The sequence below is a fragment of the Gymnoscopelus microlampas genome, assembly GCF_963454915.1.
Source record: "Gymnoscopelus microlampas genome assembly, chromosome: 16".
Classification (NCBI taxonomy): domain Eukaryota; kingdom Metazoa; phylum Chordata; class Actinopteri; order Myctophiformes; family Myctophidae; genus Gymnoscopelus; species Gymnoscopelus microlampas.
Window position 1 is genome coordinate 14,707,493 of NC_139953.1, and position 12,804 is coordinate 14,720,296.

Sequence of the window (12,804 nt, forward strand, 5' to 3'; positions counted from 1 at the left end):
TTTCCATATCTCCCTTAGTCTAACCTACACAATGTTTGTGTATTATTGGCCGATCTCACTGTCCTGACTGAGGCTCAGTGGTAGGTTGGTAATGTGTTAACTGCGGCTCCTACATAACTTTAGTTGGCTGGCAATAAACATAGTGGGAGCGACTCTAATGGTGTGCGTACTCTATTATTCTTATAATTTTTCATCCTCCAGAGAGCTCCTCCTTCTCGCTCCCTGAAATGAACTCCACTTGTTCATTTCACTTGGTCCAAAACAATACAAATAAATTGAGTCACCTCTGTAGTGGTGTTGAAGCAGTGGTGAAAGGTTGCGATTTATTCAAAGGTGTACTGCTGTTTTTAAGTCGTTTTCGTCTATTATATATAGATAACAAGGGAGATGCCCTCTGATAATGTGTTTTGACGGGAGAGAGCATGCCCTTTCAAACCTGCCTTCTGGCTGGAGAGACTACTCACAAGTGCTCTGTGAATATCAGATGGTTTATTAGGCCAGTGGTACTGCAACGATGGCCTGTAGAGTAGACATTGCTACCATTTCTCAACAATTTTCATGGTAATGATCACCATGTAAAACGTGGACGTCATGCCTAGTCTGTTAGGCACGACGTCGACGTCGTGCCTACAGACTGAGCACCACAATGTAATCAGATTACATGGTCGTACCTAGTCTGTGACAGCTGCCGACATAACCAGATCAGACCTGGTTGTGCTGCCTGGCTTGGTTCCTGGTGTGAGTGATCTCCTGTTGATTCCTGAGGTGAGGTGACTCAGCATTACCTTTGATAATGAGTTTGTTCCTCTTTTCAAAGTCACGCTGAAAGATGGACTCGTGATGAAACATTCATTGTAATTTTTATCAAATTGTTTTAACTGTGCAGAGATGATACACCTATTTAGATATGATAGTGGTACTATATGATGTGGACTAAGATATTGTGATTTTATTATTGTTTTACTTTTTATTATTTGAAGGAGATACTGTCTCACACTCATGTGAATTTAAGCATGTTTATGCATGAGTTTGCGTAAGTATGTACGATCTACTTCTTGTACTATGAGTGTGTGCATTGTGAAGTTGTTGTGAAAAGTGTGTTACAGCGGTTTGAAGCTTATACTTTTTTATTGACTTTTTAATTTACACCACTTACAAAATAGCAATCATGTGCTATTCCTGTTTTGTGTGTGTGTGTGTGTGTGTGTGTGTGTGTGTGTGTGTGTGTGTGTGTGTGTGTGTGTGTGTGTGTGTGTGTGTGTGTGTGTGTGTGTGTGTGTGTGTGTGTGTGTGTGTGTGTGTGTGTGTGTGACTCATACAAGAGCTAGGGTTCAGATAAAAGGCCTGGGTTACCTTGCCAACTACACATGTGTAGTGTACTGTATATATACACACACTCTTGTTTTCCTTGTGCTTTCCGGTAGATATTAATAGTGTCTTGCATGCACTCCCCTGTAAAGGGGCCACTCCTCCTTCATAATATTTTCCACTCTTTCTCTTGAGTACTGTTATGACCACACAAATATTTACATTGTCTGTTTCTCTATATTGTGTTTAATTTGTATCTGGCCTAGCTGCTTGTACACTTTGAGCTACCCTCTTTGTATGAAAGGCACTGTACAGATAGTTTATAGTTTCATGATAATCTGATTAAAGTGACAGTAGCATTAGCAATCCTGAGAGAGAGTCATCGTGATAAGATCCAACTCTCCATCTGCAATTCATGCAGAAGTGCTTTATGAGTAAATACAAACCAGTGATGGTTTGACATAAGGCATGATTGCAAGTTTATTTGTATAGCACATTTCAATGAAAAGGCTACTCTTTAAATGCTTTAAAACATTAAAAAAAACAGTCTAAAATAACTTGAGAAAATAAGAATACGTTAAAAATAAAAATAACAAAAATAAAATTACTCTGCAGGACAGGAAATGGATGTAAACCCTCAGTTAAAGACACGACACAGAACGGCTTTCAGCTTTGATATAAAAGAACTGAGTCATAGCAGACTTGCATTTTTCTGGGAGTTTGTTCCAGATTTATAGTGCATAAAACCTCAACGCAACGCTGCTTCTCCACGGTTAGTTTTGAATCTGGCAACATAAAGTTGACCTGTCCCAGATGATCTGGGATGTTTGAATGGTTTCTGATGTACTGTAGCACAAGATCAGAAATGTATTTTGTCGCTTAACAGACAGGAAGCCAGTGTAAAGCTCTGAGAACTGTGAGTGATATGATCCACTTTCTTGGTACAGTATTAGTAAGAACTAGAGAAGCAGCGTTCTGAATCGACTGCAGCTGTCCGATTGATTTCAATATAGTGATGATTGTAAATACACATTGCAGTTGTCAAGTGAGTCTTCTGAAGATGAATGCATGGAAACGTTTGACCAAATCCTGCTGAGGCATAGGATAGGTACTTTATTCCTTGATATATTCTTAAAGGATATTTGTTGTACAGTAGATAGGATGAACAGATTAAGTTGGGGGTGATGAAACAAACAACAAAAGCAGTAGAGAAAAGGTTGTTACTAACTGGAACAAATTGAAGCTTAAAAATGATCGTCTCCTGATTGGGTAAAATATATGTTCTGTTTACTAAAGAGCTGGAGAGATGGGAGACCCCTGTCACTAGCAATGATCGGAATATATAGCTTTAACTAATTATTATATATTTTTAATCACTTGCACATGATTACACCAAGATTTCTGGCTTGGGTTGTAGTTCATAACATTACAGATTAAAGCTCAGCACTGACTCTTAATTGTTCTTCCATGGCTCCAAGGAAGTAGAGACAAGCATAGGGGAAGTATATTATTAATAGTGTCTAACCACCTTGTATCTTCCCAGGGTTCAGATGACTGCCTTGTGAAGATCTGGGGTACGGACGAGGGCCGTCTCCTGGCCACACTGAGGGGCCACGCGGCCGAGATCTCGGACATGGCTGTCAGCCACGAGAACACCATGCTCGCTGCCGGCTCCTGTGACAAGACCATCCGCGTGTGGTGCTTACAGACCTGTGCCCCACTCGCCGTGCTGGAAGGACACGCAGCCTCTATCACCTCGCTACAGGTTGGGGAATGCTCACGGGTCGTGTGTGTGTGTGTGTGTGTGTGTGTGTGTGTGTGTGTGTGTGTGTGTGTGTGTCTGTGTGTGTGTCTGTGTGTGTACTGTGTGTGTGTGTGTGTGTGTGTGTGTGTGTGTGTGTGTGTGTGTGTGTGTGTGTGTGTGTACTGTGTGTGTGTGTGTGTGTGTGTGTGTGTGTGTGTGTGTGTGTGTGTGTGTGTGTGTGTGTGTGTGTGTTTGTTTGTTTTGAGTGGTCAGCATTATCTATTATACAGTACGTACTGTACTGTTCGAATGGATATTGTTTGATAGTGTTCCATTTGGTTTCTGCCTTATGCATTACAATGTGTTTAAGATTTGATTGTTGAGATCTTTGTTGAGAAAATGTGTATACATAACACATACGTTTTTATACAGATCTGTCAAAAGGATAAAACATAAAGCTTGAGTGCTTATTTCCATTGTGGTCCTTTGAGTGTAATTGTGTGTGTAAACTGAGAGCCACTTGTTGGGGGGGATCATCGACTGGATTAGCTCGCTTGACAATCTCACTTCTAAGTGCATGTTTGTATGGATGAACTCGAACTCGAATTTCTTGCTTGAGTTTTTATACATTTATTAATCAGCTCAATTAAATAATTCATTAACTAACAAATAATTTCTAATGCCGGCAATTGATTGGCTGTGGACATCTGTCACCTCTAATAGGTTGTTTTCGGGTTGTGTTTCAGTTCTCCCCTCTGTGTAGCGGCTCCAAGCGCTATCTGTCCTCTACCGGAGCTGACGGCACCATCTGCTTCTGGCAGTGGGATGCACGGACGCTCAAGTTTGGGTGAGCAACATGCACACACACACACACACACACACACACACACACACACACACACACACACACACACACACACACACACACACACACACACACACACACACACACATACACTTTTGTATTACTACTCTATCTCTCTCTGAGAAACTCCCAAGTTGAAGTACCCACTAAAATACATTTTATTTGCCACTATAAATCAGTTTCCAGACTTGACTGTATTGCTCCCAATGTGGAAAAATGCAGTATTGAGTTCACATTTGGTAACTCTGTTCCTCTCTGTTTTATTTTTGCTTCTTGCACAGCTATAGTTCAGTGCAGTTGTCATCTTGTTGAATTTCAAACTGGGTAGGTGGGCCAGCATACAGCCCTTTTAGGTGTTAGTCACTGGGTCCTGAATGGGGCTGCTCTTAGGACATTAGCATCTTTTTTTTAAGCCTGGGCTATACTCACGCCAGTGTCACACACCAAAAATAGCCGATCTACAAGCTCACAACATGACGCACTGTGATGCGTCTTTTTTACCATGTACCTGACGAGGGAAATAGAGCGAGCGTACAGTATGGCAGAAAGGAAAGGAGAGCTATTTCATATTTGTTATACAAGATGAGTATCTACAATCTATACAATACATACAACAGGTCGAAGTGCTAAGGAAACGGTAATCTATCTCTAATCCTCGTACCTGTCATTGCCTGTCACTGTCCAGTTTAGGGCCAGCCCTGTCTGTTGTTTACACTATTGCTGTGGAAACAGCAGTCGGTCGCAGCTCGGCACCTGGGTGTGGACTGTCCAGTTGCAAACCCCAGTTTTATGATTTTGTTGCAAGTGGTTGCAAGTTGCCACTAGTTGCGTTGTGAACCATTGGTGTGGACTGTCCTTTAGTTTAGTCCATCTATCCTAGCCGGAACACAATCAATTGATTGATCATAACATGCTCTTAAAATGCTCACAGTGGGTGGGCTGTGAATGATTTTGAGAGTTTTGCCTGTGAACATGGAAGTATGGAGCTTATGACCTATTTATACTTTTTATATCTGTGTTTATGCAAGGTGTAAAGGGAGCCTTATTTAACAAACGACCTTGTGCTTTCACCTGTGTGTGTGTGTGTGTGTGTGTGTGTGTGTGTGTGTGTGTGTGTGTGTGTGTGTGTGTGTGTGTGTGTGTCTGTGTGTCTGTGTGTCTGTGTGTGTGTGTGTGTGTGTGTGTGTGTGTGTGTTGTTCAGTCAGAGGCCTAGCAAGTTCACGGAGCGTTCCAGACCAGGAGTGCAAATGATTTGCTCTTCCTTCAGTGCAGGTAAACACACCTCCCGTTCGTGTTTGATTCAAATGTACATGCTTACTACAGACGTGTAATGTACTGTACTACAATTTCATTATAATGTAAAAGAAACGATAATTCATGATTTATGTATTTCATATAGTATACACATTTATATGATAATATTATATGTATTTATTTACTCACACAGACAGAAAGACAAACAGACAGATGGTTATGCAGAGATTCTGCGTATTTATAGATGGATAATAGATCTAGAAGCTCACTGTGAACTTGTAGAAAAACTGATTTCTCTTTAAAGTAAAAATATTGTGACTTATTTTTTTATATATTTTTTCTTTTATATTAATGTTTTATTATGATTAAAATCTGTTGTTAAAATTGTTTTGCCAATTATTTGGGGGGCCCACTAGCAATATGCTCATGGCCCACCAGTGGGACCGCGGCCCACAGGTTGAGAATCACTGACCTAACAGTATATATGCTGTGCGTCTCTCCACAGGGGGTATGTTCCTGGCCACGGGGAGCACAGATCACATCATCAGGGTGTACTATTTTGGATCTGGCCAACCAGAGAAAATCTCTGAGCTGGAGTCTCACACGGTGAGTCAAGTCGAAGCAGCTTTGACGCACACAGGACAGCGTGTCATTACACGTTTCAAAAGTACACGCTCCGTTGCCTTTGCATCCCAACGCAGCATCGCCGGTTTGATTCTGAGTCAATCGCTGTATTGCGGGTTAACCCTCCTCTGTACCTTGCTTCACTGTCTCTCTCTTAGAGGTGCAACGTTTAATCAAACTAATTGATTTAATTGACTATAAGAAAAATATTGATATGATAAAATAATCGATAATTAGCAGTTATACAAGCTGACAACCCGAAGCATTGCGACACGTTGTGAGCTTGTGCAATACTGCTTTTGTGCAATATCGTTGACAAAGTATAAAATAGGGCTCGTACAAATCGATTTAGTCGATTTATATAAAAAACAAAACAGTTTTTTTCACGTTGAATTGTTAATATGTACACAACAAACAAACAAACGCGCTTCTCGATTATTCAAGTAACTGAAAAAGTAATCAATAGGATAATCACTAAGATAATAATCAATTAATGCTTATTATCTGTATGGATACTGGTAAAAGCTTTAAGACGCACAGGGGATATCGTCTCTTGTTGGGTGGAAACCTTGTATGTCCAAAACCGTTACTTTTCAGGAAATGGAAAAAATAACTTGTGTTTCAATGGATCCAATGTAGTGGTTATTTAATCACAAGCTCTTCTTAATACTTTTCATTGGTTAAATACTCATAGAACCACAGACACACTAAACCACTTTCACTTTCAAAATCTTTCATAATAGTGAAAATAGCAGATCTACAAGCTCCACAACGCATTGGGTTGTGGCGCGTTGTGAGACACTTTTACGTGAGAGCATTAAAAAAGAAATATGGAGAATTGGAGATACAAGGTTTCTGCCCGGCAACAACAATATGCTGTAGTGTAGGGAGTCCTTAACAAACGTGTGGTTATGTGTCTTTTTGACTGTTCAACTTACCTTCCTCTCACAGGACAAAGTCGACAGCATCCAGTTCTCAAACTGCAGTGATAGGTAAGTTGTGTGTGTGTGTGTGTGTGTGTGTGTGTGTGTGTGTGTGTGTGTGTGTGTGTGTGTGTGTGTGTGTGTGTGTGTGTGTGTGTGTGTGTTTTAAATGGAACCTCAGGGTGTTGTAATGGGACTTGATGCAGTCAGCAGAAACACTACCTCCACTCAGTCTTCAGACACACCTGCTTTGACACACACACACACACACACACACACACACACACACACACACACACACACACACACACACACACACACACACACACACACACACACACACACACACACACACACACACACACACACACACTCTCTCACACTTCCCGCACTCTGTGAGTGTTAAATGCCTCCCTCACTGTGTGTGTGTGTGTGTGTGTGTGTGTGTGTGTGTGTGTGTGTGTGTGTGTGTGTGTGTGTGTGTGTGTGTGTGTGTATGAGAGAGGTGTTTGCAGAAAAACAAGCTCAGCTGTAATTCCCTGAGCTTGCTGTAATCTCAGCAGTCAGTCAGGGGGGTAGAGCAGACTGGCTGGCCCATCAGGAGCGAGGCAGCCGCAGATAAAGGCAACATCTTGTTTGTAGCAAAGCCCACGTCTACAGCAGGCCTGCAACTATCCATTCTTCTCTTAGTGATTATTCTATCCATTGGTTTTTTTTAGCTTTTGATTGTGTTATTGTACTTGTCAATGAATCAATTAACCTTGAGCCCTATTTTATACTTCATGGGACAAAGGTGTCGTGCAAAAATTGTGCCGATCTACAAGCTTTCAGATTTATAAAGGAGAGTATAGGAAAGTATAGAGCCCGGGGGACCCTGGTCAATATATAATACAATATATCGTCACTGTCGGGCAGAAACCTCTTATCTCCATATTCTAACTTTTTGTGTTTTTTCGTAAATGAACGCTCTACTTGATCATACTACAGCGCCACACAAAAGCATCAAAAGTAGCAGATCCGCAAGCTCGAAACGCAGCACGAAGCGATGCGTTTCGAGCTTGTAGATCTTTTGCTGGTTTGGAATTTGAATCTTGAAAAGTAATTTTTTGGAGATTTTTACACCCGACAGAGACCATCTAACTATATAAATGGCGACCGACTTCCGCACCCTCGGTGTCCACACCCCACAGCTCTGTTATCGAATAAACAACGCACCGCCAGACCACATGTCGCCAACTGACTCGCCACGGCGGCCGCGCTGAATTTACGCCTCGCGTAGGGGACATCTCACTGTTCACTACACCTTTTCCACCGCGCAACATAATTAATTCTACTCACCAAATGTCGGACAAAACGGAAGGGGAGGCAGCTTCGTACCGTTTACCGTGCGCACGACCTCATCACCACAACAGCAGGCAGCCGCTGCGGGTTTTTTTTCCTTTTTTTCCAAACTTTTTTTTTGGTCACCATTTTCTCCAGGCACCATTTCTGGTGTAACGTCGGGTGTTTATTTTCACCAGCCAATCACCTTTCACGTTGCCACGTCCGTTGCCACGTCGCGCTGACGTACGCTAAACAAGCGCTGCCGTGCGCACAATGCAAACGAGCCCAAAGGCGTGCAAAAATAAGCCGACCATTGCTTAGACACAAAGTCAGACCTGGCAACGCAGCCTAGGCCAATCATGTGTGAGACATCTACAAGCTATGGGGCAGAGACGCCACCGTATCTTAGCAACAACTACAGCGCTCACTCTCATTGGTCCTGTCACGCTAAGAGCAGTCTCCAGACAATGGCATCGCAGACAGCTTGCTGTTACTGCTGTAGCCATCACAGGCAGTTGCAGCACGACGGACAGGGCGCTGTGATAGCTGCCATGTCGCTAACGCTAACCTGGTTGTCATGCCTGCAGCGGCTTTGCAATCACTTTGTCAACAATGCACGTTCGTGTGGTGAATGTCTATATTGCTGCTCAGTTCGTCCATTGTAGATGGTGTATGTTTGTGTGTGTCTTCTGGAGAACTATGTAGCTCCACAGCAACTACAGTAACTAACGTAATGGCAGGACCGCCCCCTGCAACGCATGTTAGGCTGCATTATGGTCATGTAGTAATTTCAGATAATTTCGCTCCGATTACAGCAGTGTTTATCAACCCTTTCACGCCGCCGCCCCCCCCCCCCCCCCCCACAAATACACGTACTTGATCTGGGACCCCCCCATTCTGTTTGACTCCGTTCCACAAGTAAATATTGTGAAAATAGCCGATCTACAAGCTCGAAACGCCTCACGTTGAGAGGCTTTGTAAGCTTGGAGATCTGCTATTTTCTACATGATTGCCTCTTTCTTACATTCTTTGCCAATGTGGCCCATGTTTTCATAGCATAGTTTATTGACTACTTCTGTTGCAGAAATGGCCATTTCCTTTACTTTCGGTTTTTTATTGTCTCCGCCAGGCCGAAAGGCATGGCGCAAGACTATGTTTCACCCCCTGTCCGTCCGTCTGTGATAGCTAATCTCTCACATCGTTGACTTGATCGCAGCAAAATAACAGCCCGATGTGGAGAGTCAGTGAGAGCTGGATAAACGACGTAAAATGTGTCAAAAGGAGTCTGTACGGCTGTCGATAAATGAACACATGACGTCGGTGGGAGAGGAGATATTGTGTCTTTTGGACAAACAGCAGCGTGGTGCTGATGTTTGTTGTGTGAAGCAGCTTAATGTCAGAGTGTTTGTGTTGGAGCGCCTCAGTGCGGCTGCAGAGTTCATGTGCAACCTCTTCCACAGAGACACAGAGACACTAGAAACTCTGCTGGGGAAAAAAAACACTGCTGGGCATTGACTTTCCTATGGACATTGATCTACACACTGCAGGTATATCTGCTACACACACAACATCAAACTACACACTGCAGGTATGATGCAGCGTTTGCATTACAGCCAGCATGCCAGCGTAGTTCCCATATGGTTTCAAGGTGGGCTAAACCATATGGACCCCATGTCAGCAATGTCAGCGGCATCCACTTCAGTCCCAACTGCGATGCCCATGCAGGCTATAAGTAGCTTCTACCTGGCCCTTAGGTGGGCCCCAACTAGCCATGTTTATGTGGGACCAAGGCGGGTCCTAACTGGGTTTGCCCATGCAGGCTTTAACTGGGTTCTACCTGGGCCCTAGGTGTACCCTAACCAACCACAGTGCAGTGCCCATCGCTCCAATTGTTGTGATGTCAGGGCTCTCAATACTGCACATTGGTGGAGGAGGAGGGCCCGCAGGGCAACCGCACACATCGCTGAACCAATGGTAGCCCACGGATGTTTCCTCTGTGGATTTACAATCTGCCCCTCTATGCCACATATCATCCGCACTACAGGGTCTTCACTGACCGAGCCACGGCCCCACTGACCCTCATGACGCTACGCCACTTAAACGTGCGGCAGCATGCGCTGGGTTGCCAGGTTTGCACAGCCTGCGCCAGAAACAAGCAACCACCTTCATGAAAAAAAAAAAAAAAACCGAAATGGTCCGCAATGTTCCAGGGGTGTCCCCGCGCGTCCCAACACTCCACAGGGGGTCAGTGGACCATCAGGGGGTCCGCGGACCCCCTTAGACCCCCTGAAACATAACAAATATTATTTCTTCAAATTTTTTCCTTTTTCTAAAAAAAAATTCCACAGTTTCACTCCGGCGATTTGGGTCCCCCAATATACACACGGCCACGCTGGGCCCCGTGCGCGGCTGGGGTTGAGGGGGGCGTAGCCCCCCGAAACTCTAGTATAATATATAGGTAGTAACGTGTGTGTGTGTGTGTGTGTGTGTGTGTGTGTGTGTGTGTGCGTGCGTGCGTGCGTACAAAGAGAAACGTATGAAGATGGAAGCAGTGAGTGTATCTTCTGCAGGATGCCTTTAATTGAACTGTGCATCATGTTCACACACATTGTGTATGCGTTGTGTGTCATGTGCGGTTGTGCCGGTATGTGCGTGCATTTGTGTGTGTGCATTTGTGTGTGTGTGTGTGTGTGTGTGTGTGTGTGTGTGTGTGTGTGTGTGTGTGTGTGTGTGTGTGTGTGTGTGTGTGTGTGTGTGTGTGTGTTTGTGCATGTGTGTTGTTGCAGGTTTGTGAGCGGAAGCCGCGACGGAACTGCGAGAATCTGGCAGCTGCAGCCTCAGGGCTGGAGGAGCATTCTGCTGGACATGCAGACCAAACTACCTGGGTATGTAGCCACACCCACCTTGTGTTATCATTGGTGGACAGTATCCAAGTACATTTACTTGAGTAAGCCAAGGCAAGGCAAAGCAGTTCTATTTGTATAGTAGATTTCAACAACAAGGCAATTCAATGTGCTTTACACAGAACATCAAGCAAAGGAAACACAATTATGCAAAGACATTAGGATGCATAAAACAAAAGAAGTAAAAAATAACAGATACAATTACAGTGCAGAAGAGAAAGAAAAAGAACAGTAACTCGATCAAACGCAGCAGCAAACAGAAGTGTTTTAATAGCCAACATATAAATGGATAAAGTGGTTAAGATGAGTGTGATGCTATGTTAACTGCTTTTGCTGGGGACCCCCTGGAACCCCCCCAAGGACCCCTGGGGGTCCCCGGACCCCACTTTGAGAACCACTGATATATATACATTGACTCAAGTGCCGACGTTCAGTACTTTGTCCTCCACTGTATCAACTGGAGTTATTCCTTTTGTTATTACAGTGTAAGACCCATGTTATAATTTATCTCCTTGGGTTTCTTGCCTCCAGCAGCACATGCTGGTATGTGCACCACTGTTATATAAAAAATGGACCGCAGGGGACTGGTTAAAGATTAATAAGCTGAGTGTAGACGAGGTCAGTTTAGTTTCATTTGCATTGAAATCGATGCTTACAGTACGGGGGGGTATTTAATAACGTGTTGCCAGTCGGCTGGAAACCTTGTATATCCATTTTTCATATTATGCATAAATCAATGCCCTGTTTTAGACTGCATCTTATGACAGTGTCATGCAAAAGTAGTGACAACAAGAGCTTGTGACTAAATAATAATTAGGGCAATTAAATCCATCCTCTCTGTCGGGTGGAAACATGTCCAAAACTGTTACTAAAATTGCAAAAGTAGCAGATCCTCAAGCTCAAATCGAGCTTGCAGATCTGCTACTTTTGTGTGACGATGTAGTATGATTAAGTAGGGTGTTAATTTATCAACAAAAAAAAAGAGATAAGAGGTTTCTGCCCGACAGCAACGACATTTGAACACAAGTTATTTTTTGCAATTCCTGAAAAGTTTTGGACATACAAGGATTCCGCCCAACAGCAAGGAATTGTACCTGACAAGGGGAAGCATGCCCTCCCAACACGGCGGCTCATATCACCCGCTGAACATTGTGAACAACGCTATCGTTTTCTTTTTTTGCCCAATATTATGCGCTTTTTAGATTTGCCCCTCTTTCTTTGTGATTGTTGAAATAACACTTTTTTACATGTAGACTGTCAAAGGACTATCAAATGAAGAGTCGGTATTATATTTGTATATATAAGCACCTAATTATTAAATACAAATATTGCTTATTTCTGTGCCACAGTTGTTTCCCATATTGTGTCCCTTATTATAAAGAACAACTGGAGTGAAAAAAAACGTAATCATTTAACACATATAGTGGGTTTAATTAAGTTATTGTTTAAGTTATTGCTTAAATTAAACACTCTTATTTGTATATGATTAACACATTGTGAGTTGCAGGGCAATTTTAATTGTTGCACTCATAAAATGAGCCTAATATTGAAAATAGTTTCACTGAATAATTTTAGAATTACTTCTTAAACTTAGACTAACGTTATGTAAACACAGATAATGTTGAAATTGCTGGTTAATGAATGATTTATTTTTGTAATTAAAAGGTAGCCTTTTGTCCTTTTTTGTTTTACCATGGAATAAAGAATCATATTTTACTTAGAATGGAGATACAACAGAAGTTAAATATATATCTGATATAAATAATAAGTATATAAAAGAATGAAAATGTGTTATTTTATAATAATCTATTAATTTAAACAAACCACATTAGGATGATACTATCCCTAATGGAAATAAT

General features: G+C 42.6%; 1 protein-coding gene across 2 annotated transcripts in view; it reads left to right on the forward strand.

Annotated features, from left to right (window-relative positions):
- Nucleotides 1–12,804, forward strand: part of phip (PHIP subunit of CUL4-Ring ligase complex) — a 144,554-nt gene that overhangs the window by 12,093 nt on the left and 119,657 nt on the right. For both annotated transcript variants that reach the window (XR_014602549.1, XM_084082409.1), the window contains exons 8-13: nt 2,852–3,073; nt 3,799–3,899; nt 5,120–5,190; nt 5,678–5,778; nt 6,748–6,788; nt 10,829–10,927. Coding sequence is in view for 1 of the 2 variants with exons in the window: in XM_084082409.1 (XP_083938535.1) it covers nt 2,852–3,073; nt 3,799–3,899; nt 5,120–5,190; nt 5,678–5,778; nt 6,748–6,788; nt 10,829–10,927 (635 nt within the window). In the remaining variant the exon portion in view is untranslated. The remainder of the gene's footprint in view (nt 1–2,851; nt 3,074–3,798; nt 3,900–5,119; nt 5,191–5,677; nt 5,779–6,747; nt 6,789–10,828; nt 10,928–12,804) is intronic.